This window comes from Balearica regulorum, chromosome 1 (genome assembly GCF_011004875.1).
Source record: "Balearica regulorum gibbericeps isolate bBalReg1 chromosome 1, bBalReg1.pri, whole genome shotgun sequence".
NCBI lineage: Eukaryota > Metazoa > Chordata > Aves > Gruiformes > Gruidae > Balearica > Balearica regulorum.
In genome coordinates this window covers 42,254,914-42,282,250 of record NC_046184.1, presented here as the reverse complement: position 1 = coordinate 42,282,250, position 27,337 = coordinate 42,254,914, and the positions used below count along the sequence as shown (strand labels likewise).

The following is a 27,337-nucleotide window of genomic DNA, read 5'->3' as shown; positions in this document are numbered from 1 at the left end:
GGAGTGTGAGTGTCGTAGGGGAGGGAGAGTCCTTGATTCCAATCTGGGCAGGACGAGACACCTTTCACTGCTGAGGATTGGCACAGGTGTTCCTCTGTTGTTTAAAAAGTTAAAAACAAACATGGGGTTTATTGCCCTGTGCTGGTCTTGCAGGGTGGCATTTCCTGTCAGGAACTTGACCTAGCTGAAAGCACCCTACAAACAACTGATTGTTTTGGAGCAGCACCAGCTAACTGCCTGGTTGCCTGAGTTGCAGTGCAGGACAACATAGCGCAGCTTGGTGGCAGCCTGGCCTTAGATTATATGTACTTCCATACAAGTGTGCATCCGAGGCGTCTGTGTGGCTCTTGCATCTAATCCCTATCCATGGTAAAACTCTTGGCCACCTGTTGTTATGTGGTGAAAAGGTCTGCATTATGTTTAAGCTTTTACAGTTGTGGTTGACGGGTCTCAAGGATGGTTGGTTGGACATTAATTTACTGGAAAATCAAGAAAGTCTACTCATATTCTTGTAGGCAAGTTAAACCAAAGGATTTGTCCACTTAGAGTCTGTTATCTGAATTGTAACTGGGTGCGTGGGCTCACTGTTAGTGCTTTTTGCACCTGTTTTCTCAGAGAATATGGCTATACAGTTCTAACGCTTGTATAAAAAGTAAAGAATTGAAAATGAAGTGGATTTGGAAGGGTGAACAAGTGGCTTTAGTATTTTCAAAACAGTTTAAACTATTACAAATTATGTCCTTAAACTTATTTTAGAGTTTACAGACTTGCAAAAAAGTACCTGAAGGCTGTATTTGTCACAAATGCAAAATTTATATATATGTGTGGTGGGTTGACCCTGGCTGGAGGCCAGGTGCCCACCAGAACCGCTCTATCACTCCCCTCCTTCTCTAGACAGGGGAGAAAAAGTATAACAGAAAGCTTGTGGGTCGAGATAAGGACAAGGAGAGATCATTCACTAATTATTGTCATGAGCAAAACAGACCGAACTTAGAGAGGAAATTCATCTAATTTATTACTAAGCAAAACAGAGTAGAGGAATGAGAAATAAAATCAAATCTTAAAACACCTCCCCCCACCCCTCCCATCTTCCCGGGCTCAACTTCACTCCCGGCTTCAACCTCCGCCCCCCTCAGCGGCACAGGGGGACGGGGAGTGGGGGTTACGGTCAGTTCATCACGCGGTGTTTCTGCTGCTTCTTCATCCTCAGGGGGAGGACTCCTCTCATCGTTCCCCTGCTCCAGCGTGGGGTCCCTCTCACGGGAGACAGTCCTTCACGACCTTCTCCAACGTGAGTCTCTCCCACAGGCTACAGTCCTTCACGAACTGCTCCAGCGTGGGTCTCTCCCACGGGGTCACAAGTCCTGCCAGCAAACCTGCTCTGGTGTGGGCTCCTCTCTCCACAGGTCCTGCCAGGAGCTTGCTCCAGCGTGGGCGTCCCACAGGCCACAGCCTCCTTCGGGTGCCTCCACCTGCTCCGGTGTGGGGTCCTCCATGGGCTGCAGGTGGAATCGCTACACCCCCTCATCCTTCCTCCATGGGCTGCAGGGGGACAGCCTGCCTCACCATGGTCTTCACCACAGGCTGCAGGGGAATCTTGCTCCGGCGCCTGGAGCACCTCCTCCCCCTCCTTCTGCACTGACCTTGGTGTCTGCGGAGTTTCTTACATCTTCTCACTCCTCTCTCTGGCTGCAAAAGCTCTCTCTAACTGTTTTTCTCTTTCTTAAATATGTTATCACAGAGGCGCTGATTGGCTTGGCCTTGGCCAGCGATGGGTCTGTCTTGGAGCCGGCTGGCATTGGCTCTGTCAGACACAGGGGAAGCTTCTAGCAGCTTCTCACAGAAGCCACCCCTGTAGCCCCCCCACTACCAAAACCTTGCCACGCAAACCCAACACAATATGGAATTCATGGGCATGTGCTATAAGATAAATGTGGACAACTCAAAGTGGTTTGATCATCAGGAGTTAAATATCTAGATTTTTGGATGTCCTTAAAATGAGATGCAATATTTATTTAGCTTTCACTTCAGGACTTTCAGGCTTTTTTGTTTGAAAGATACCTGTTGTAAAGTTTGTGTGGTGGTTTTTTTTTCCTAAGCCCCAGTGATTTACAGGTTTTTTAATGAAGCTTTTTCTATGGTATTTCCTTAGAGCTGATGTAGTATGCAGTTAAATGACAGTGCTGTGAATGTTTGAACTTCAAGGTCTCTGTGTTGTGTTTATTCTCCTGGAGACCAAGCATAGATTAAACTTAGCAGAGGAGAATTCCTGCTGAGCTCATTTTTGCTCCCTGGCAAAAGTGGCAAAAAGACAAGTGGGGAGGAAAATAGCTGCTCTTTTTAACAGGTAGACCCATGACCTTGCTTTTGCGATGTTTTTGGGTTTTTTTTTAACACTTTAATCTTGGACTTGGCAGTGTGAGGTTAATGGTTGGACTTGATGATCTTAAAGGTCTTTTCCAACTGAAACGATTCCATGAATCTATGATCTGCTGTGTTTGGAAAACAACTGAGTTTGTCTCTCTCACAAGTAGGACCCTGGGACCCTGGTCACTGGAGTGTGGAAAAGAAACTGCTCATCTGTTTCCAAGTGTGATGTCTTGGCTAGGGAGGTTCTGGTAGCCAACAAGCTAAGTATAAAGATATACGAAGGGCAAAGATGTATCAAGGAAGAAGTTCAGAATTCTGTCCCCATCCATATTTGCATTTTGGAAAAATGATTTATTCAGGAAATGCTGTGAGGCCGAGATGATTTGAGTGCAAGCAGTTAACTACCTGGAAGTATAATGTGAGAAACTTTGGGTCCTGGTTCCAGTGTTTTCAGTGCAGATCCACCCCAGCAGTGGGGCTGGGAGTGGATATGCAGGAACACTGACAGGTTCTGCAGGGGCAGTACCCCAGAAATGAAGCGGGGAGGAGAACTTCCCAGCCTCCTTTACAACTCTGTGTTTGTGCCCTGCAGAGGGGCATGCTGCACAGGCATCTAAACCAGCCTCTGAGTAGATAGAGATCGCTCTGGTACAGCTGTGAGCTTCTGCAGCTGTGCTCCTTCCTTCCAGCCTCTGCTCGAGCTGAGCAACTGCAGTTGGTAGAGGATGTGCCCAGCTGAACACAGCAGCTGTCCCTGCTGCCTTCTGCATGCTCCAGATGTGCAGGTGCCAGGAGACTCATCCCTTGGCAGCTGTTGATCCAAAGGCATAACTATGGGCACAGCATGATTTTATTTGGAGGTTTATGCTGTCTTTCCCAGCATCATGTTCCTCAGCATTGTACAGGTTGGAGCTGAACGTGGAGTTTTTTTGTGCACAAGCGGTTAAGCTTAAGATCATGTTGCAAATACATGATTGCCATACGTGGGAAGCAGGAAATAATGGTTTATTGTTTGAAACGGCAGTCAAAAAAGCTATGCTCAGAAAAAAGAAACAAAAAACAAACCAGGAAAGATTGCAGTAATAAATAATCATGTGTAAACACAGGTGAAACTGTATCTTGGCACAGACGATGTGTGTTTAAAACCAAATTCTAAGCAGAGAGACGTATCAGTGGCCCCAGCGCACTGTGAGACTGGGAAACACACTGCCTGCTCCAGCATGCAAATGCTAGAGCTCACAGGGGTCCCAAAATTCTTGAAAAAAATGTTTAAATGAAAAACCTGTCCAGGCTACTCTGCATCTTGCTGGAGGAGTGTCCAAGGAAGGAGTGCAATAGGAACGAGAGAGGTATGTGCTCTGTCTGGGGCCTCGGCTGGGGCTGGGGCCAGGCTCCTGGGCTGGGCACCCTCACCCTTCCTAAGCAAACGTCATGAGCAGCTGCCTGCGCCTCAGTGTGCTGCCTGGGTGGCATGCTCACTTACCCACTGGATCCCACTCACACCACTCCATTTTGAAAAAAACAAAAAACAATGAGTAATTTAAAACCAGTTACTGGTTCTGAGCAATGAGAAAGCTGCTTATCAGCTCTCCCAGCTGCTGCCTGCAATGAAGATGGTGTTTCTGTACTTCTAAATCACCTGTGGATGCAAACAATGTCTCTATGCAATCTTTGTGCTGCCAGGGACTTATGTGCAGGGAATGGATGTGTCGACGTAAGTGCTTTTGTGGTGTTCTGCACGTGTGTCACTCACTGGCAGGTGCTATAGACCAGTATTTTGGTAGGAGCCAGGTGGCCAGAATTGTCAGTATAAGGAGTAATGGCCTTAAAGCAATAATGGTGATGCAGTACTCATCACATGCAGGTCTGTCCCAGTCTGGACGCCACTTGGAATCACCTGTGAACAAAACAAATTACTTGTTTTCAAGTATAACTGCACCAAGGGCAACAAATGGAAGCAGTAATTCTGGTGGTACTTACTAATGACTTTGTCACGCTCTGCGTTTTCTGCAGAGATAAAAGAAGTAAACGTCAGCAGACTTATACATTGTAAACAATTTGAGTCTAAGCAAAAGGGAATGAAGCGTGAGCCTCACAATGGCCTTGCAAATGCAGCTATGGGGGCTGTGTTTCTTTCCAGGAAGAAGCAAAGACCTGCTGACTTTGGGAGAGCCCTTCAGCAACTCTCGGGGCTTTGCTGAGGAGCACTTGATCACACTGTGTTGACTTCTCCCCCCACCAGTGGCTGGCATAGAGAGGACTCGTCCCCCCAGGAAGGCCTCACAAGATCACTTTGGGTTTCGCCCAGCACCTTGCATTTAAGATCCTCAGCCTGTAGCTAACATTAAACGGCCCCGTGAGTCAGAGACTCCCTCTCGTTCCTGCTGGTGTTACAACGCTGCCTTCCCACTCTGTTAGTTCACCCAAGGTCGAGTGCTGGGGAGAAGTGTGACCGTACCCTCAGCTCCCCCTGGACAGACGTCCACAGCACAGTGCCTCGTCAGAAGGTCTCCTCTCCACCTGTCTCCATCTGGCTGTCGCAAAGCCAAGTGCAGGTGAATCGGGCAGGCTGCCAGGGGCTCAGGTGAGCACCACGTCCCTGTGAAGGGCTCTCACACCGGTGCGTGTGCATGTCAGCCTGGCTGTCTCCCGGTGCTTAGGGGAAAGCAGATGGCCTGGCCGATGTTCAGTGGAGCGAGCAGCTTTGGCAGTGCTGTGGCATCGTTACCCCCCCCCGGCAGTGGCACGGTGGGGACAAGGCTTGCTTGGACCTGCACCAGCTCAAGTTGCAGTTCATGTGCCAAGCGATAACCTGGAGCCCCTGGGAGAGGACGTGTAGCCCCTTCTGTGCTTCCCATTTCTGCAGGCAGTAACTTCTGGGAGGGTAATAGCACCTTAAACTGCAGCCAATGTATCTCCTGTATTTTACCCTCCAGCACTTGAAGAGCAGACCCCATCCCGTCACTCCCCAGGGTAGAAAACACTCTCTTTCCACCCTTCTCCCCTCTCTTTGTGCATCACTGCTCACTTGGCTTCTGACCGCAGTTTTTCAGACTATATTTAGGAACAGGAGAGTGGTGTGCCTGCCTCCTGCCAGGATCTTTTGTGTGCTCTTTCCCTTTCTACTTGTGCTTGGGTAGGAGGGCTGGTTGTCTTCTACTTACGACACAGCTGGCTGGCACACTGCTCGCCATTGCAGTCGCTGCACGCTGCTCCCGTCTTGTATGGGCGCACCGGGTAATTCCCACTGCGAAGGAAAGTACCGCTGCTCTCAAACCACCCGGGCTCTTGGCTCTTGGCCTGGTATTACCTGCCCACCTCTGATACTGCACCAAATGCAGCTCAGTGCTTCTGCTTTGCTTGGTGCACGGCCAAAGTGAGATTTGCAGCATGCCTCAAACTGCCCATAAACACGCTGAGAGGGATTTTATATGCATGCAGTCTCAGCAGTGCTTAAACTTTGTGGTAAAACCTCATTACTTTCAGCAAGGTGAGGCTTTCATTGCTTCATCTAAGCTGAAGAAAATCCTTTGAAGTATATTCACTTTAGGAATTGAAATTGCACATGCATCTTGCTTTGACCCTTGGCAGAGTTGCAAAGAGTTGAAAATCAGATAGATAAAGAACTTATGTTACTGCTTCTCAAAAGCAACAGCCAGAAATGACATTACCCCACTTTTTAGTATGCAACAGCCTGTTTGCGCCATCCTCACCCAGCAGGGAAGGGCCCAGCTTTAAAGCCCTCTCTAGAGCCCCTTGCCTCCCAGAGAGCACCCTTCCTGCTCTGCTGGGTGCTGCTGAAGGTTGAGGGCACCCCTCCCCTTCCCCATGGGGTCCCTGCTGATGCAGGGCAAGCAATCCGGCATGATTTTAGTTGTCTGCATGACACAGATACTGGCTAAGGGGCAGAAGGAGGAAGGTTTGGCTTGTGTTTTTGGGAGATCCAGGCATGAGGCTCAAGGGACAGAGAGCACCTCCTGGCAGCGCTGGCGTACTGCTTGCCTGCGCACAGGGTTTCTACACCATCTAGCATAGTGGGGTGCATAGCAAGTGCTGAGAAGGGAAAAGGGAGGCTGCCCTGGGTGATCAGTGGCTTTTGGATCAAGAACCAGCAGAGGCAATGGTCCCTCAGCCTGTTTGGTTGTGAGGCTTCTGGGGAGAGCGGTTCTGTTGCTTTGGCACAGCAGCAGCTGTGTCATTTCAAGGTATCTGGTCAAGGGTACAGATTCTTCAAGGATGAAGCATGGGCAACTGGAAAGCCAAACTTGCTCAAGTTCATGGGCTGGCATGGCCTTGGCCCAACATGGTATGCATGTAAAGCTTTTAAAGCTGTGTGTAGATTGTGGTGGCTTTAATTAGCTGGAGAAGGGTAAAAACTAGATGCAACAAATACCCTAGTGACAATGCATATGAAGGATCTCCAGATAAACTTTTGCCTTGAGGAGCCTCAGCCTCAGAGGCAGCCCTCAGCCCCAAACTCTCATGCTAAAGCTAAGACTGCAGCTGCAAGCGTTCCACATTTTAATATTTATCCAAACCATTGACCTAGAGGCTTAATTCTGCAGGCACATGTGTAAATATTTTCAGATTTTGGACTTGCACCTTGGCAACCGCCTGGGGCTGTCTTGGCACTCAGGAGCAAGGGATTGGTGTTCCAATGATCACTTTAGTATTTTCATTTTAGTATCTTAAATTTTACCCTTTCTACAAGTGCCACTGCTTTTTGGCTACAATACATAGCCCTCACCTAGCCCAGAAAAGCTGGTTGGACAAAGGTGTATCTCCTTCTCTATTTTGGGGACCGTTTCCTCCCACAAAACACATGAATGGATGGACTGATCTAATAAAGTTGCATGTGGGAGGGAAGGGATAGGACCCAAACCCTGTGAGATATTTATAAGGAAAAACCTTACGCCGGCCCATAGTTGCAGATGAAGTGTGCTGCGTTGGTTATGGAGGAGTACGCCACCCTGGGACAGAAGTGGACAGCACAGCCGACCTTGTAGCTTGTAGCCCAAACAATCTGCAAAGACAGACAGGTGCACCAGTGACAAAAGCTTTGCCTCAGCATCTGAAGCGTTATGGAGAAGACCTGCCCTCCTCTGTTTCACAACAAATTGGCTGAGGAGCACTCCTTGGGCAGGCTTTGTTGGGGAAAGCAGCAGCGATGGATCTTGAAATCATAATTCGTTCTGGAAAATGCCTGATTGTTTTGCCCAATTTACCACATATTTGTTGAAATGACTCTGAAAGAAGGAATAACTGGCTGTAACAGGTAGTTTTCCTTTCTTGCAAAGGAGAAGGTGAAGTTTGTCTCCTTTGCTTCAAGGTAATCCGTTAGCTTTCTGTCTTTCCTGCTGGGGGGAGATCAGATCAAATCTGTGCAGAAAAGGCTGCGTGATCTGCTACAGCTCCCATGAGGGCTGATTGCCCCTGTACTAAATCCAGCAGGGATGTATAGGCAAATTGCCAGAAGGCACTAGTGTTATGGGAGGAGCGGGAACAAGGAGCATGTCCGGGCTGCGGTCCTGCCTTTTAGTGTCACACCCATAACTAAAATAATCTAGAGGTGAGGGCATCATACCATCTAGAGATCCTCTGTCTACCAGGAGCCGTTCAGTTCGATCCAGCATCCTATATCCAGCTCAAAGACTACAGCGCAGCCAAATGCTGCAGTCCTGGAAAAATAAACCTCGTGACAGAAGCAGAGGGGTACCCGGGGGTGATACAACATTGCAATGACTGACGACGTGGGAGATGTGGAGACATCCCGGCAGCACAGGAGATGGAGAAACACACTCGCACCTCCACCAGCTCAAAGGGAAGGCCTGGCCGTTTCTGTCTGTGCCTGTTTGGTGCCAGCTCGGGGAAGAGGGGACAATCCTCAGGCCCCTGAGGGTGTTGTCAGTGCAGCGGCAGAGCAGAAGCTGCTCCCGATGTCAGCCATAGACAACTGCATCCCCCAGGATGGTGAAGGACCCAATGACAGGACCCTCCCCATCCCAGGCGGCCACTGGCTGAGGCATGTGCTGGGGATGTGGTTGTGGTAACTGCAGTAATTGCACCCAGGGGAAACTTCTCTTCTTCACAGGTGGGAAGAAGGGAGAGGAACGAGGGGTTCCCCGAAGGTGCAGTCCCAAGGATGCCTCCCAAAGCTGGCAGACACGCAGATTCTAATTACAGTCACTATCACCACTGATTCCAAGTAAGAATAATCTTATTTTCTCATTCTCCCCCATGCAAACACCTGGGCTGCACCTCTAGAAACAGCACGGCAAACAGCACCGCGCCTCAGTGCCAGGTAAGGTTTCCAGATGCTAACTCTTGCCGTGTCCTTGTGAGCAAGGTCAAAAAGCAACACACTGTCACCTCTCATCGCTCCTGCACCCAAGTATCTTCTCTGCACGCAAGTACCTGTGTGTGTCGTTCAGACACCCCACCAGCTTCAGCTTGTCTCTTCAAGTCCTAAATGCATACGTGTATCTCCGCAAAAAATATTAAATAGCCTCAGGTCAAAATGTAATCCCTAGAGCCACGGTTGCAAGCAGTCCTGCTCTCCCATAGCTGTGGTTAGCGATTGCAGGGTTGCACGCCAGTGGCACTCCTCTCCCTCACTTTGCCCCCTTTTTCTGGGAATTGTGGTTGGGAAAAATGTGCATGTGATGCTTGCAGAGCTGTAGACATCTCTTTATGTGCCAGTACTTCCCCAGCCCTTGGCATGCAGAGGCTGTCTGCCAGAGCTGGGACCTCGTCCCGCCATGCAGCCCACAGCCATTGCCGTTGCCTGGTTTTTGGCCACTGCTTGGCTAAATCTGGCTGCTGTCTTGTTTTCTTCCTGGGAAAAAAATACAACTAGCGTATTTAAAATAATAATGCAGTGACTCTTTTCCTCCCTAAAATGGGGACAGGATAACATCTTGTGCGCAAAGACATAAAACTACAGCACTTGGAGAACAGTTAATCGAATCTTCAACAGAATTATAGAGTTTCTGTGTCAAAATGGCAATGCTGGTTCATGGTTTAGATGGAGAAATGCAATGCCTACCTGCGTATAGTGGCCGCATGCTCCTCTGCACTTATTGGTGGCATAATTGTAGGCGCTGACCTCGTTGTACCAAGACGTGATGGCTCCTTGCACAGTAAACACAGAAAGTGAGCCAGTCCAGAGGTTTTCTCCAACAGGGGTAAATTTGGGGTGAGCCTGTCCTGGATCTTTGAGGTACGTATTATGTTTAAACAGGCACCTCTTTGCCCAGGCTTTCGCGGTCTTTGCCAAATCTGGATCCCAACTCTGCAAGATAAAGACAACTAAAAATCACTTTGGCATCTTAGCAATGCAGTAATTCAGAGCGACTTTCAGGAAAAGCTGGGTCTCGGTAGCGTACGTGCTTTGGGTTCATTTGGTTTTTGCTTCTGCTGAGACAGAGTTACATGGCAAATTGGCTTGTAGGTTCATTTCTGGTTTGAACTTAGTTACACATTAAACTTGAGGAAGTTTTTGGGGTGGTAGGTGATCTTGGCTGACTGGTTTGTGGAACACCAAGAGCTGTACATCAGTCAAATACAGTGTTTGAGGCTCAAGGTGGATTTCCAGGCTGTGCCGGCCATGAGAGAATGTTAATGTAATTTAAACAGCAAATTTACAGGAAATCTGGGGGTTGGGAGGTATGCTCACTGTACCAATCAGACTGGAGTCTCGTGCAGGCTCATGCTTTAAGGCCACGGCTTGCCAGTCAGTTCACAAGCACGCTGGGATTTTTGGGACAGTTTAAACTCAACCCCTTGCTCTGCATCTTTGTGTTTGGTGGCTTCAAATGTTTGTGGAATCACTCATTCACCTGCTGCTCAACCCTACAGAAAGTGGTTATTTAAGCAATTGTGTTATATAAACGTCTCTTGTTTGCACTGAAGGTGGTGTCTGGTTTTGCTGGGTTTTCTTATGCACACAACTTGATTCAGCAAATACAGTATTGTATCTCCTGGAAAACGCAGTATCAGGAGTGTATGCCTGTAGTTCTAGTTACACTTTGTGTCACGTAAATAAGGTTGTTCAGCATTGCTGAACTATCTTGGATTGGACTTTTTTAAAAAAATAAACTTTTTTTATTTGTCCTTTTCTATATGGATTAAAATATCTCAGCTGCTTGTGCAAACAATAGAATCACTAGAGAAATTATTTTGAATGGATCAGTAACAGTGACTAAGGAAAAGGTGTTTGTTAGATTTTGTGGCTATGTTTTACATAATAAACTTTTTTTGTACCATAGATAAGTCTGAAACAATTTGTGTATTGTTTATGCTACCAATAAGTAGTTAAAAATTGCAAGATCATACCAAAATATATCTACAGAGATTTGAAAATATTTTGTAACCTATGTCTTCCATTTCTTCCTATGGCTGACATTTGTGAGGGGGTGTATTTTCCCACAAAACTAATACATAAATAATTTTCCTAGGAACTCAGTGTATCGAATATTAAAGGTAAACTTGGGGCAGGGAGTCTTATTTCAAGTGAGCAGTTGATATTTCCTTAGATGATAACTTTTAAGGACAGTGAACAAAATCTGGCATTGTACAGAAGTTATATTCCAGTCCTAGCACTACTGCAAGGTAAGACAGAGGACATTTACATCTTTGGCAACGCTCCGAGGTCACAAGGAGAAGACCATGATGAAAGATGTATGACAGTGGTGGATGCACCTTAGTGCTTTACGATCTTGTTTTTCACATTCTGTTTTTCAAGAGTCTGCACATGTCTTTTCTCCTTCATCCAGAATAGTATTAATAATAAGTTTAAAGTTCCATAAAGGTATACATAATAATAATATTAAAGGTAAATTAGCAATTATAAATGTACTTTCCTTTTTGTGTGTGAATGCTTAAGCTGGCTGCCAGTTGAAAAAGCAATGTGCAGTAACAGTTCAGAATGATCTTTAATTTAACTATACTTGTACTCCTTATTTGCATATGAAACTGCACTTACGCAAAAAGATCAGACTAAACTACATTGGCAAAAATGCACAGGACAGGGAGGTTTGCACATAGATATCATTGCTGTTTGAGAAAATAGTAATTACAATTTTATTTTTTTTTCCCTGTGAACTATCTCTCAGTTTTGATTTTATAACTCAGATGAGTGGCTTGCTGATGCAGGGAGGGAAAATTGAATGTGTGGTAAGTGAAAAGTGATGCGAGGCAGCAGTAAGTCAAAGACGACTGTTGTGCAGCCCTGATGAAACTGGTGACACTCTTTCTGCTGGTTTTGAAGAACCTCGGAAGAGTTGTAAGCAATGCTTTGGGTGAATGGGAAAGGGATCACATTTGTCAAGTAATGTATTTTATAATAAATGTATTACAAATATAGATAGTCAGGCTTTGTTACTTGCAGTTAAAGGGGTTTCTGTCTTGTGTTTTCTGTTAAAAACTACTTTTCCAAAAGGTGGAAATGCCCTCATAGTATTCATTTTTACACATCTACGTGGACAGTTATCTACAGCAAACAGAAATTCCCTGTGAAATAAAGAAGTCATCTGCTTTTGCTCATTTTTGAAGTGCTACATGCCATTCAAAAATGAAGAAATATGCTGGTTTCAATTCCAATGCTTTTCTTTTCATAATAGGTTTTATTATGTATTGTACTGCTTTTTCCACATTAAATTCTTGCTGGGAGAGGTCATACTTAAGACTAGGGGGTTTGCAGTGTTTTAAAAGAAACTTACCATGATTTAGTTCTTGTTTTATCTGTAATAATCTTTGTTTGTTTGTTTCTTAAGCCATTTCTTTTTCAGATTTCAGTTCAAAAGGAAAAAATAGACACAATTTAAAAAGATGAATACTGCTCTTTTAGTACACCATAGCAAGATTTTGTTAGTGCAGGACCAGTAAGCAGGGAAAATAGAGTCTGGAGCAATATGTACTGGAAGTTCAGTATGTCTGGCTGAAGAAAGCTGAAGTAAAAGATAGATCTAGAAGAGGAACTAATTTGTTGCCTGTCAAGCTTGCAACTTGAGCTTGCTCACTTACTTAACCCTCCCTAATGGGCACATCTCTTCTAGTGTTTGACAACCAGAAATGGAGAATAAGTCGGTTGGTTTTGTTTGTTTGTTTGTTTGTTTGTTTTTTAAGAACTTTGGTTGGGGTGTTGCTAATTACAGACATGGTTATGTCCTCTTCTGGTGGTGACTATGTGAGATGATTGATAGTAAGAAAGAGGAGCAAAAGGAAAGAGATCAGAATTAGGACTGATCCATCTGAGAGATCTGTGGAGATTATCCTGAGAAAAACCATGCTATCGCAAGTATTACCCAGTCAAAGCACAAAAGGTGATGGATGTTGCAAGAGGCAGCTCCCAAGCTGCTGGAATTGTACGTCATCTCACAAATCAGAAATGGGCTTCTCAGCCATAAGCCCAGCTTTGTGCATGCATTTACAGCTTCCTCCTTGCTGGGTTTTCCGTGTGCCACCCAGCAGGCAGACAAGTGTCACGAGCCACCTGAAATGAGAGGCAGCCACGTTTGGGTACATTTTGAACCATGACAGGCTGCCTTTTGCACGGTGGCTGCAGATATTGCCCCCTGATGTGACCAGGGAGAAGGCAGGGGGGCAGAGCGGTGCGGGACCTGATGCCTCCAGCACTCGCTCCTGCTGCACTTGCTGCTTCTTGGCTTCCCCTGCAGCCCCAGCACCTAGGAACAGCTGCTCTCTTGGCTCAGTCCGTGAGAGCCTTGCAAAAAAAAAGCTTAGAGAAAGCTCTCCAACGTCGTTTGGCAACGGTCTCTGCCCTTGCCGACTCAAGTATGAAAGGTTGTGCTTAGGTCTGCACATAAATTACACCCCGGGCTGTTGAGCTGCGGTGCCTTGGAATGAGGAGGCTTTTCACAGCACAAACCAGCAGCATTAGGATGAGGTTTCAAATGAGGAAATTAAGCCAGGCAAAACTATACACGTACTCAATTGTATCAAGCCATCTGATAATCAGAACCTTTTTCTTTGCTTTAAAAAGAAGTATCTCTTATAACCACAGGAAGTCGTCAGGTTTTTCTTTTATCTTTTTGTTTTGTTTTGCTTCACATTTGAGCACAAAAACAATCTTTGAGAATCGTAAATGCCATCACAACGCTACACACTTGCACGTTTAGTTGTGAAGATCCCCTTACCATGTAGAGCATGTTGCTAGCTGGTGGATTCACTCCAGACCGGAATCTGTTATGGGTTTGCACACATTCCTCAATAAACTTTGGATCTCCAACGTCAGGCAATGTCGGTGGTTCATAGGAGCCAGCGGAACGACAGACGTGCAGTAAAGCCAGCATACAAGCAGAAAATCGGCTTGCCATGATTCTCAGCCTCTGGTCTTCCAGCTTTAAGAGCAGAGCGTTTCAGCTGTACGGGGTTGGTTTAGCTCAGGCAGCAGCGTTTTGCTTGGAAGGTTTGTGGGCTGGGCTTATCGCAGCCATGGTACTTGAATATGGCATTGGTCACAGGAAATGAGTCATATTTCAGGACCGTTTCTAAGAGAATAGGGAAATTAAGCTACAAATTCACATCAGAGCTGTGGCAGCTTTGTCTCTCTCTTTTTTATTCTTTCTCAGTTGTGGTGGGCAAGCTGCTTCTCTGCTGGCCTTTGGGCTTCTTTGGTTTTGTTTCTTTGGCCCCCACCATCCCATCCATAGCAATCACGATGGATTGCAGTAAAGTTTTGGATAAATTTTCTGCTTTTCATGAAAATAGCATTGCTGTTAAGGCTGTTACTCTGAGCCAAAATGCTGTGAGAAATAATTTATTTGAACTATGGCTTCTACTACAGTATGAACAGTCACTTTGGTTGTACTGGAGGGGTAAGTTTAGCTGAGAACTGCAATTTAAATATGCTGCAGTTATTGATGAGTTTTTCCTGTGATCACACACTTGTGCTATGTGTTCCTATCAATTTCTCCTTCCAGGCGTTAGCGAGTTGTAATTAATTCTCCACAACCCAAGCCCCCAGCAGAATTGGGTGCTATGAAGGTTGGTGCTGTCTCCTGCTGGGTGCCCAGCAGCCACGCTGGGTTTCATAGCCAGGATTTGGGAGCTGATGTCCCATGCATGTTGCTTGAGGTGCCCAACACCCCCTGCTCAGAGCCACCACCATCACTACCCTCTTCCTCACACTGCCCATAAATATCACCTGTCCACCAAGCTCAGGCCCTTTCCCACAGTCCCAGCCTGGACGTCTCTGTGGGAATGAGGTTGAGTTTCTTCCCACTCCAGATTTTGTTTTAGGAGTCTGCACCCTTTGAATACCTGGATGTAGGTCCCAGTTATCACTTCTGCACATGCAGTCCTGTAGGTGCTGGGGTTGGTGGCAAGGCCACATTCAGGTTGGTGGTCCAAGGGTCACACTGTGAGCCTGCAACAGCAGCCCCACGAGCACACATTAGGTCCTGTGGGTCACACACCTCCAGCTATTCATGAGGAGACTGCTTACAGGTGAGAAGGCCCTCTGAGGGAACCATGGATGAGAAACACCATGTTCACAACTCCCCTACAGACCACTTTTTAGAGCAGAATAATGTGGTGGTTGACTTCTGCCAGCAACCAAGCACCCACACAGCCGCTTGCTCACTTCCCCTTCCCCAGCAGGACGGGGGGGGAGAAAACAGGAAGAAGAAATGAGAAAATTCATGGGTCAGGATAGAGGCAGCTTAATATGTGTGGAAAGAGGAGGGGGGACAAAACCAAACAAAACCCCCAAGTAATGCAAAGGCAATCACTCACCACCCCCAATGGCAGACTGATGCCCAGACGGTCTCTGAGCAATGGCCACCCTGGAAGCCAGACCCCCACTTTTCTTCTTCTTCTACCCCAGGTTTGGGTTTTTTTGCTGAACACAATGTTATATGGTATAGAATATCCCTTTGGTCAATTTGGGTCAGCTGTCCGACCTGTGTCGCCTCTCAACCACTTGCCTACCCCCCAACCTACTTACTGTTGCTACATATAAAAAATGGCAGCAAACAAGAACCGACAACTGCGAAATTAAATCTTCTTGCATTGTGACATTTTGCAGCATATGACAAAGGCCCAAACATTTGGGGCTCATTCTTATTCTGTGGGATGCCATGCTCCTTCAGAGCTGCAATGTGGCTCAGAATTTGAGTCACTGTGTTCTCAAAATGTTAGGACTAAGATAAAGGAGGAGAAACAGCTTTAAATATTGATAGCACAATTATGCATTGCTAATATCAGCCAGTATCTCTTAGTTTGAAAGACAGGTTTGTTTCCCGTACTAAAATGTGTATAGGAACAATAGGGGTTGAGGGCTAAATGTCTCTAAAAACAAATGGAATTCATCAATGGTTTGCCTTTTTTAATGAGGCTGATATCTTCCATTTCTGAACCAGAATTTGTCCTGGGACCATTTAATCTTCTCTCTCCTGTTTTTCCCTCCTTGCTCCTCCCCTTCCCCTGCCTGCAACCTCAGGATGGCTGTCATCTACTCTGCATTTCAGATTTTGTCACCATCTCACATCCTAAAATTCAGGTCTCCCCACTGACACCCCATCTTAATCCTTGATCTATCAACTTTCCCTGATATTCTTCTAGCTATGCAGGACAAAGCTTAACTCTGAGAGAACAACAGAACAGTACGAGTGATGATAGAGTAACTTTAATGGAGACTGATACACATAGGCTAAACATGGGAAAGGATAAGCTTTACTCCTTCTGTTCATAAAAAGTAATACATACAGTTAAATATCCATTATCTGGGGAAAACGATGTCTGGAATAATTGAAGGTTAATGGCAATGAGTTATTGCTTCTTTTGGATACAGTGTGCTGCTTTAGACATGTCTTTGTGATATCCCAGGTTTCCAGGAGGCTCGTTAGCATAAATAGTAATATATAGTCTACGTGGTCCCTCTAGCAATCTACCCCTGAGCCAGAGCTAAGAGCCTTGTACTGGCATAGAAGCGTGTTGCAGCTACTGCCAATAAATCATACTAATTCTGTGCACAGCCACATCTATCTTGCCTTGAGTGAAGAAGCCACCTTTTCTATGCTGGATAAACATCACAAGGATAACAGAGAGATGACCAAGTGTTTTTTTTTTAAATGTGTGCAATTCTCTGAGAGTAATACAGAGGTAGGATCACTATCGGTATCTTAATTGATCATTACTTATTAAAAAATGTGTGTGGAAACCGCTGTTGTAGTAAAAGAACAGCACCAGTACTCAGTACCAAAAACAGTGGCCTTAAAATTAACACAATAATACAGTATTGGTCACAAGAGGGACGCGGATGCTCAGCAGGTGGGATGTACGGCGGTGTGGGAGGCCTGGGGGGACGGGGCTGTGTATCCCAGTCCGGATACCAGTAGGTATAATCTATAAAACAGCGAAGAAACAGGTGTTCAGACCCATCAAACTTAGCCATACTCATAGGAGAGCAATTAAGAACAATTTGATACGTACTTATCAGCTTCTCACGTTCTGTGTTTTCTGTAAAGAGATCAGAAGAGGGAATAAATGTGAGTATCATTCAGTGGTGGTGCTTAATGTAAAGAAGTAAGGCATCGCTGGTGCCTGGCTGATCGCACTGACGATACCAGTCCGTGCCTAGAGCATCCTGTGAGGGGGGAGCAGGCCAACAAAGGCAGGTCCTCAGCTGGTGTGGGGCTGATATTTTTTATTGAATTGAAAGAGAAGCAGAAAAGAAACAGCTGTATTAGGAAGAATTTGTGTCATGGGGAGGAGGGAATAGCAAACAAAAACAAAACATGGAAATTATTTAAAATTGATACACAAACCAACAGACAGACAGCCAAATATAACTACTAAATTTATCACAGAAGTACACCTTTACTAAGAGCTTTGATGCATTTGCAGGACTGCCTGTGTGCATCCAGTTGGAATTGCTCATGTGCTTATTTGCTCATTGCTCATACAGGAGAATATGGTAAAATGGGTTGTAGGTTCTAGCACTTAATTTTTAAAAGCTCTCTTCTTCCTCTCCCTCCCCTTGTCTTTGAGACGTTTCTACTTTTCCTGTGATGTGTCAGTCTGAGACTTCAAGATGAGTCAGCCAGAACATCACAGAAGGAAATAAGAATACCAAATGCTCAATTATTTCTACAGCTGAAGCTATCTAGAGCCTGGCTAGTAGAGACCATCCCCATTAAAACTCGGTATAAAATTCATATTTGATTTAAGACAGTGTTGCATGTCCTTTGATCTCTGTTGATTTAAAACACTATTTCTGACTAATTTAGGACTAGGTGTAGTGACATAACAGTCCACAGCTGCAAACTGCTGTGGATAAACAAGCTCTCACGGCTGTATTTCAGAAAATTGCGGAAGTTAGAAATAAGTGTGCTTTTCAGTGTAGTCTTATTATTGGTTCGGAACTTAAGGTTTCTGGAAAACGTGAGAGAACATACTAAACAAGGAAGAAAGCAGAAGTTAAATATACCATTTCTGCTAGGAAAGAAGAATCAGATGGGGAATATTTGTTGGGGCTAAAGTTTTAGATTTGACTTCCTGATCTCACAAAAGGCAGAAAGTAGTCAAACTCATACTTCTCTTCATCAGAAACTCTGGCTTCTACCTCTGAGAGCCTCCAACAGCAAAGTATTTCAATGAATTCCTTCTCATACTATTCTTACCAGGGTTTAGTATTGCTGTGTGGTGGGCTACAGACCCGCTATGTACTAAGTGCAAATTGACTCACTGTTATATTTCCACTGATAATTATGCCACTTTTATTTCTATGCAGTTTTCTTAGTTGATCACCACAGAGTGATCTTGGTCTTACCGCAGAGCTTGTCTATGCATTTCTCATTACTGCATCCACTGCATGGTTGTCCTGCTTTATATGGTTTCCTTGGGTAATTCCCCCTGCAAAACAGAGGAACAGTGTTTTGTTAGCTCAGTTATTTGAAAAGCAATTTAAATACATGGTTTCATTACATTGTTAGAATAATTTATCATAAAAACCTACTGGGAGCCAGGGGCAATCCCTTTATCCAAAAATTGGTAATTGCAATTGTTTGAAATTACTTTTAGATCAGATTAAAGCTCCCACTGGCATGAAGAGCAGCTACCTGGTGACTCTCACCACTTGAAATTGATACTTCTCAGGCAATACTGAAGATTCAGTGTAAGCATACTAGAATCTGCCTCTAGTCCCTCATTACCCACTTGTATTTGAAAAACAAATCTGCAAAACGTAAGTCTAGAAATTGCAAGGTATGAGATAAACTAGAGGGCTGCCTTCCTTTTATTTCTTCAATTAAATGTCTTGGTTGAAGTTTGGGTGGGGCCGTAGAGAGATATAATCTTTGTTAAGGGGAAAGCTTACACCTTCCCCACTTTTCCTGCAGAGACTGAAGTCAAAACAGATCTTATTCTACTATTCTTGGTTATGGTGAGTGCTCTCAGCTAGGATCTGCTCGCCTGCTTTTTTAGGAAGGGATTTTCTGCAGCTCCAACTATGTCCAGCAGCTTCTGCTCTCAATGGCTGCGGGAGGTTTCCCTGGGACCGGTGATATGTGGTCATGGCTTCTCCTGAAACTTGTTACGACTGCTCCCATCACTGTTGGCACCTGATAACCAGGTCAGTTACAGGATATTTAAAAAATAAAAAAATCTAAACCCCAAATGCCATAATTAACTTACGCTGGCCCATAGTTGCAGACAAAATGTGCTGCTCCGGAGACTCTTGGAAAATGTTCAACTGTATTGCAGAAGTGAACTGCGCAGCCAACTTTGTAACTCTCTGCCCAAACGACCTGAAGGGCAAAGGGAAATATGTAATGCACCTGCTCAAAGGCTGAAAAAGCAACAGCGTTAAGGGAGGAAGGAGAAGGAAGGATCTTGTGGAAGTTTAAAACAGCTGACACAGGAGCAACATCGACAACCCAAAGGGCAGCTTATGCAAACAACTGATTGATAGTCATTTTTGCATTTATTATCTGGCTCCCCTGGAAATATGAAATTGTCAGGGGATAACCCCTTTCCAACATTACTGAAAATAGGACTCAGACATCCCTGGGGCTCGGAGTATTTATTTCCAATCTCATGCAGCAATATACCAGTGGGTGAAAACCCTGCTGTAATTCCTGTTCCACAGCAGTCTGTTCCAAGCCTGTACTTGGATTTTCTGTGAAAGCATTACGTTATAAACCAGTGGGCATGTAAGACTCACCTGGGTGTAGTGACCACACATGCCAGAACATTTATTAGTGTGGAAATTATAGCTGCTGACTTCATTAAACCAGTCACTGAGAGCTGTGTCCACAGAGAAGATGGTGGCTGTGCCGGTCCAGATGTTTTCTCCCACAGGAGTAAAGGTGGGGTGGACCTTCCGTGGCACTTTAAGGTAGATATTGTGCTTAAACTTGCACTTCTTTGCCCACGCTTTGGCAGTCTTGGCTAAAGCAGCATCCCAGGACTGTAGAAAAGGAAGAAAACATAATGTGACTTAACTGAATTAAAACATTTTTAAACAGAAACTTGTAAGGATTCTTTTCCCCTTTCCTGCTTCCCATCCCTGCAATCAGTTGATTTCTGATATGACATTTCTATTCCCACAGGAATTTTTTTTTTCTTCTTTCTCCCTTAGATACTGCAGGACACGTAGTATCTACCCACTGTCCTGTGGTATCTGACTTGTTAAAATATTTAGAGCTGGCTTGCTGTCTTTAAGCTCCTACACCTGAGAGGAGGTAACTGGGTGAAACCTCCAGCCTTAGAGGGGCTTGAGGGACTTTATGCCTAGGAGCTGTTGGCTGTCCAGGGATTTGCACTTTGCAATTATGACTAGACCAGATAGGAATTCTGTTCTGCTGGCCAGGATGGAGAAGCAAAGAGTCACAGCTGCTCCCTTCCCCAGCCCCTTCTGCGTCTTTGCTCTTCTCCCTCCTCAGCGTGTGGCCAAAGCAAGTAAAAGGCTCACTCACCTCTGCTGGGCTGGTGAGGAACCGTTCCCATCCTGAGTGGCACAAGTGATAATTTGAGAAACTGGTCTGTGAGATTTGCAGAAAGATTTTATGCCACTGAATGACCAGGCAATAAAATGGCAGGTAAAATTCAGTACAGAGAAATGTATGTTAAGGTATGTGAGGGAAAAAAAAAATAAAAATTGACTTTGTGTTCATAATGACAGGTTGGAGATGGCTGTTACCGCTTGTAAATCAATGTTTAGTAGTAGTCTAAAAAGCAAATAAAGTGTTAGGAATTTCTTGAGAAGGAGTGGAGAATAAAACCATATATATAATTACACCACTGTGGAAGTCCTGTTAAATGCAGTGTGCAGCACCCCACTTTAAGAAGGGGAGACTAGAACTGGAAAGGGCAAGGAGAACATGGAAGAGGATGATCATCCTCAAATATCAAGGGCTTTCATAAAGCAGCAGAGAGTGCTCTGCAGCTTTGATCAGAGACAGCTGGACATCTTCTGTGAAGTAGGTAAATAAGTAATAATTGCTCCTTCCGATACAGAGACCAGAGAATCAAATGAAGCTAGGAATTAACAAATCAACTGCAAAGAGATACTTTCACATGACTTATAGTTGGGCTGTGCAGCTCTTGCCACATGGTGCTAGGGATGATACAAACTTGCATGAGCTCAAGACTGAAAAAAAATCATGCAAGAAAAATCCATCAAGAGCTTTTAAACACAATGCAACACTTATGATTCAAGAGGTTTCTCTATATTTGTCCTGCTCTTATTCCAGGCTTGCTGGATCTTTGATCTGAGCTGCTAAGTTTGCTTTGGGACCTGGCATTTTAAATTAAACATTGGTGGTTTTTTTTTAAATGGCAAAGAATTAAAATCATGAGTAGTCTGAATTTTGCCCCTTTAATATGAACTTCCTTTCATAGAAATGATTCAGGTAGTGCATGCAGTTAGGCATTTAACTTCCTTTCCAGTCATACGATGCTGCTGGAGGGCTCAGAGTAATGACATAAGCTGACTGGGGCTATCTCCCCCAGCTATCTACCTATCTATCTATCTATTGATCAATCTATCTATCTATCTGTCTATCTACCTTTTTCCTTATGTATTCCACCGAGCAAGCTGAGACCTACCCATGGCCTGTTCTGATATCCATTGTATTTATGGGAAGCTCTGCTTTCCAGCCCAGATATTAGCATCCCTGCTACAGCAAAAGAAGATCAGGTATCTAAATGGCTGTCCTGGCAAATCCCTTTCTTCAACACATGTTCTAGATTGGAAGAAACAAGGGGAGATGATAGATTTTCAACAAATCATGTTGTGCAGATTGCCTATTCAGGAACTTTTTCATACCAAACAGCTTCCCTGTATGAAACCTGGACTAACATAAAATAGATTACTATCTCTCTTAGAAAGAGGTAAATGAAATAATGCTGAGAACTGAACACTATTTTCTGCAATACAGCCTTTTGCTCTGGCTGAAGTTCAGAGTAGCAATCTGTCCCTAAACAAGGAACTCCCAATTATTAAAACTGAACAACACTGTAAAAATTAATGTCTTTTCTATTTCCTGTGAACTAACATATATAGTACAGAAATCATTGGCAGAAAGGGAAAGAAAAGCACAAAGCAAATGAATAATAAGATGGGCTAAATCAGCAGCACAATCTATATTAATTTTCAACCCGATCACGACCGCCTCCTTACCATGCGAAACATGTTGCTGGCTGGTGGATTCACTTTGGATCGAAACTTGTTGTGAGCTCTTACATAGTCTTCAATGAAAGCTGCATCTTCTGTGTCAGGCAAGGGATATTGTGGGTAAGCGTGACAGCAGGCGAAGAGATCCAGTAAGAACAACTCAGCAAAGAAAAAGGTGATTTTCATAATTCTTCAATGCTTTCAGTATTTTTTTTTAAGTTTTTAAAAGAAAAATCTTTTAGGTGGAGATAATACTGGCAAGTATCTCTTCAGAGATGTTCCTCTGGGTGTGAAAGCACTTGAAATTGTCAAAGAAACAGGAAATGAAATTGCTTCAGAAGGTACAGCTCTATCTGACATCATAGCTGGCTGTCAAAGGGTAAACTGTGAAACAGGCATCTGCCATGCATATTAGCAAGGAGCAACACTCCAGGTATACTTCTGCTTTTTCTTTGAGTGTGCTGCATTCTGGTTGACTGCCAAACCATTCTGTGATCATAGATCTTATCTGAAGAGATACTGCAGAACAGCTTTCCTAAAACCTGTGCCAGCCATAAAAATCGTAGCTTTGACAAAATAAAAATCCTCTGTTCAGCTGATTTTCCTACATGTCGTGGTTTTGCCCCAGCCAGCAGCTAAGCACCATGTAGACGCTCACTCACTCCCCCCAGCAGGATGGGGGACAGAATCGGAGGGTTAAAAGTGAGAGAACACGTGGGTTGAGATAAAACCATTTTACTAAGAAGTAGAAGCTGCGCATGCAAGAAAAGCAAAATGAGGAATTCATTTACCGCTTCCTATCAGTGGCTTGGTGCAGAACAGACCTTCTGACCTGCTTTGGTGCGTAACGAAAGTACGAACTGGAAATCCCAAGCTTGAGTATGTGTTGATTCTCTCCTTCCTTAGCCATTTGCCATTATCTGATAGCCTGATATCACTGGAGGAGCTTCCTGTGCTCCTGGAAAGAGGGCGGCTATCGGGTTAGCACTCCTGGTGTAACATTTCAAGTCTGATCACTTCTTGGGAAGGTGAGATGAGCTGTGTTGGAATTTGTGTTGTCTCACCAACTGCTCTACAAGCTGGTTGAATTTTTTCAAACCTAAACCAAATTGTATAAACATGCAAGAGCATAAGAACAACCCATATGTCTTAAGAGCTAAGGCCTTGAAACTCAGATTTAGGTAGGTTTACAGAGAAAATATGTTGTAGATTGAAAACAACATTCATGGGTTTGATTCCCTGCTCAGTTTTGCAGGTCAGGCCTCATCCTGCTAAACACGCGTGGGAATTATCATTCTGGTGTTGCCTTCTCTGTTTGTGTGATGGCTTTTCCCCCTTAAATAACACACTTGATTTGCTTCAGAGTCTTGTAACAATCTGTACACCTAATTCAGATAGGCTGAAGGAGCTGTAGCCCTCCAGCACAGTCACAGCTATACCTATGTAGGCTATTAACAGGAGGCATATAATTAAATATTTCTCTGTGTACAGATGTCTGCTCATTTCTAACTCTCCACACCCTTCTCCAAGCCCTGCCATGATTTCTTGACCAATTTCAGGAAGGTAGGGGCAACTGTAGGGGGCAACAAAGTGGAATAGGGACCTGCTGGTGTTTGGGAAAGAAACAAAAAGGTGGCCCACAATTATTCTCGTTGGACAGGCTTAACACAGCCCTTACCAATAAACAGCTCTCAGAGGCACAAGAGACCTAGACAGAGAGGGAACTGAACAAGTATTATCTTTTTTTCTTTTTTTTTTTTTTTTTAAATAATGATTGCCTGTGCTTTGAAACTCTCCCATTAAGATCACCATTTTTTTCTCTAATCAGTTACTTCTGTTTAAAGGAGACCAAGCTGAAGCAGTCAGTGAGAGGAGACCAGCCACTTTCCCTTTCTCTATGGGCACAAGAAGTTGGGTGCAAGACACTTTTGGTCCTGTCATGCCCTTGATGAAAAGATGCATGAGGCACTACCAGTCATCTCAAACCCTCACCTCCCTTGGCAAGTACAGGGAAGTAGGAGGTGAGGCACCCACCCTGACACAACCCCAGCCCAAGGCGGTAGTCACACCTGCAGCCCAGCCATTGGCTTTTAGCTCTAATTTCTTTACCTGTTCCTCTACCAGAGGTTGGCTGTGGCTCCATCTGCCTCCAGAACATGTATGCAATGGGCATGACCTCACCTACGTTTGCTAGATCCACCTGCTAACTCTGCCTCCTGCTGTGCCACCAACGGTGCCAAGGTTGCTTGTCTAGCAGATGTAGTTTCTGTTCTCTTCCACTCTCATGGTCTATCCCAGGAACTGTGGGTGGGCATTGGCAAAGGTGATAAGGCCCTCAGCTGTGGTGGAACATTTTAAAATGTAGGGGAGGATGGCCTTGTGCTGGCATTGGTCACTGCTGGGATGGTGAAGGGGATCTTGGGAGGGAGGTTTCATCCTGTGGCTGCCATTACCTTCTGTCCTACCAGAGCATAGAGGTTGGTCTCTCCTGTCAGCTGCTTGCTTCTGGGCTACAAAGACCCTCTGATCCACCACGTGCACTCCTGAAGTCCACAAGGTACCATCCATGTGCCACTGGCAGTATGGTATGTGTGTGGAACACCAGGTAATGGAGAGATCCTTTAATCAAACTATGACAGGTTAGATCATTATGGTGAATGGCCCTCTCCTCTGCTTCTAAACTGAACATAGAAGGCCTGTCCACTGCTTTGTTCCTTCCAAAGTCATCTTGCCTCTTTTCTAAACCAGGACCAACTGAGTTCAGTTTACAGCTGAATATTACCTTGAAACTAGAAAGCAAGTATGTTTCTTTTTCTTTTCTAATAATGCCCATGCAATCTATGAGAATCTAAAGCCTTTGGTCTGCTAATATAGAACCAGGATTATATTACAACTACATGCAATTTGCACAGAAATTATCATCACACTAAAACCTGCACCATTAATTTAGCAATGCAGCGATCTTGCAGTTATATATATGCATGCAGTTGAAATTCTGTGCTTGGAAACTGAACTGAGATCTTTATGAAGCTGGAAATTTTGAGATAGTCCAGGTTATAAGATGCTTTCCTGCAGAGATGACTCTGGCTCCATCTAGTGATTCTGCCTATAATTAAAGCAGAAGTCCAGCCTGCCCTCAAGCATCTATAGTGGATGTTTCCACAAAGTTATAATCGTTTGCCAGCATTAATCAGTGGAATGATGAAAATTAAGCTTTGGGATTTAGATGTCACATTGTATTTGTCTGGACAATACAAGCATTGCCTGTCCCTGCAGAGATTTCAAGTGAAATTCAGCACGACCTGGGTATGGGCCAGAAGCTGTACAGCCCAGTGGTTTTGAAAAAATCCCCATTTTTACATCTCCCTTTCTCACTTCCCACCTGTTTTCCATTTAAGATGTCTGGAAACATAAGACCTAAGAAACACAATTTTCTTAGTTTTCCCCTCATGGACGATTCCGTCAGAGGACTAACAGCTGGTGGATTACAGACCGTTACAGAAATCCAAGCTGCCTTGGCATCTGTAAAATTAATTTTGTCCTCAAATCATCTACTTCTTCAGACTACTGTTGTATTGGGGAGAAAATGTGTTCGTCCTTGACTTACTAGGTTCAGCTGAACAAACAGGGGTGGATCTGCTGGGTTTTCTTGTTCTGTCCACAGGATTAGGTAGCTGCAAGATTACCTGGCCTTCCAGACCTGGGAATAAACTAATATTCTGACATGCATTGCTACTTCTATTACACAATTTCACCTCAGGGCAGAAAACAGATGAATTCAAAGGATGGTGGTGGTACCAGATTTCCACAAGAATTATTTTGTAATAATGTATTTTGTGATTGTTCATTACAATTTTAAAAATTCTTCAATTATTTTGTAATAATGAGACTGTAAACAGTCTCACAATCAACAGGGGAGGCCATCACTCTGTGGTTGGACTGCAGGTAGTTTTACTGTAGTTTTGGTTAGGGGAACTTCTGCAGTGCTGCTTACTGCAACTATCCCCCTTGGCCTGCCTGCGCAGTATTGCGCTGCACCGCTTGCTGCGTTCTCCGAACAAAGCGCTGGGACCTCACGCAGACCAAATTACAAGCGGTTGGCAGGTGTTCTCCTCCTGTGGTGCCTACCTCCTGCCCGTCAGCACGGCCCCTCATCACATCTGCTTTGCCCCTCAAGGACAGCCGGTTTCACTCCCTCCTCTCAACCAAAGGGTAAAGGAAGTGTCAAACTCTTACCGAAGGCTGTCTGCTCCCGTTGGTGACACCTCTGCTAAAGACTCTGAGGGGGAGGTGGATAGGCAGTGGTAACACTGCACAAGACAGCCATCTCTTCAACCATATAAACACCTGAAGGGAAGGTGTATGTAAGACAGAACCAGGCTGTTTTCAGTGGTGCCCAGTGCCAGGACCAGAGGCCCTGGGCACAAATTGAAACACAGGAGGTTCCCTCTGAACATCAGCAACATCACGTTTTACTGTGAGGGTGACCGAGCACTGGCACAGGTTGCCCAGGGAGGTTGTGGAGTATCCATCCTTGGAGATATTCGGAAGCTGTCTGGAGACAGTCCTGCGCAACCAGGTCTAGGTGGCCCTGCTTGAGCAGGGGTTAGACCAGATGACATCCAGAGGTTCCTTCCAACCTCAACCATTTTGTGATTCCTTGATGGAGCCAAAGCTTCAGCAGGTTGTGCAGGACAAAGGATTCAGCATGATCTCAACAGCATAGATACAGAATAACAACACTGTTACAGAGTAGGAGTATTTGCCTAGCTGCAGAGGATGTCTGGTTATCTTCCTTGCCCTTCATATGTGATTTCTATTTCTTTAACTTAAACTACTATCATTTGTCACCTTTGTTTCTAAATTCAAGTAATTTGAAAAATGAGGCAGCTTTTCTGCTGTCCATCCTGATCATGTTTTCACAGGATAATGCCAGACATGGTTGGTGCATGGTAGCAGCATGATGGAGTGAAAGTTCAAGAACCGCTACAAACTATTAGAGTATTATGGAATAATACTCAGGAATCTCCTGAGAGAAGATAAAGCAAGCCATTACAGTCCACATCCATGCCAGGATCCCAAAAGGGATCTTGGAATGAATGGTCTTCTCAGCCGTTCCTAGATTTCCTCCCAAAGACACCAAATTGGGGAATGGGGCAAACTCTATGTATTTTGTGTGGACACCACAAGAACCAGCACTGAGGACAGAAACCTTGAATTGCAAGTTCAGGAAAGCAGAATGAAAAAACATTTTCGTGGATGGAAAATTGCTTCATTTATTGAAAGAGGATCTGATGGCATCACTATCTGCACATCATTCAGTGTTGC

General features: G+C 44.7%; 2 protein-coding genes across 2 annotated transcripts; both read right to left on the bottom strand.

Annotated features, from left to right (window-relative positions):
• Positions 1–3,354: 3,354 nt before the first annotated feature.
• LOC104639959 (glioma pathogenesis-related protein 1) lies at positions 3,355–13,834 on the bottom strand. Its single transcript, XM_010308170.2, has 6 exons — positions 13,527–13,834; positions 9,416–9,661; positions 7,284–7,393; positions 5,535–5,617; positions 4,351–4,377; positions 3,355–4,267 (listed from the first exon to the last, which is right to left on the bottom strand). The coding sequence occupies exons 1-6, from the start codon at positions 13,704–13,706 to the stop codon at positions 4,116–4,118; spliced, it is 798 nt and encodes a 265-aa protein (XP_010306472.1). The 5' UTR covers positions 13,707–13,834; the 3' UTR covers positions 3,355–4,115.
• A 2,168-nt stretch (positions 13,835–16,002) lies between these two features.
• Positions 16,003–22,606, bottom strand: LOC104639960 (glioma pathogenesis-related protein 1). Its single transcript, XM_010308171.2, has 6 exons — positions 22,016–22,606; positions 19,556–19,801; positions 19,027–19,139; positions 18,164–18,246; positions 16,825–16,851; positions 16,003–16,737 (listed from the first exon to the last, which is right to left on the bottom strand). Exons 1-6 carry the CDS (start codon positions 22,193–22,195, stop codon positions 16,526–16,528), a joined length of 861 nt encoding a protein of 286 aa, XP_010306473.1. The 5' UTR covers positions 22,196–22,606; the 3' UTR covers positions 16,003–16,525.
• Positions 22,607–27,337: the final 4,731 nt, after the last annotated feature.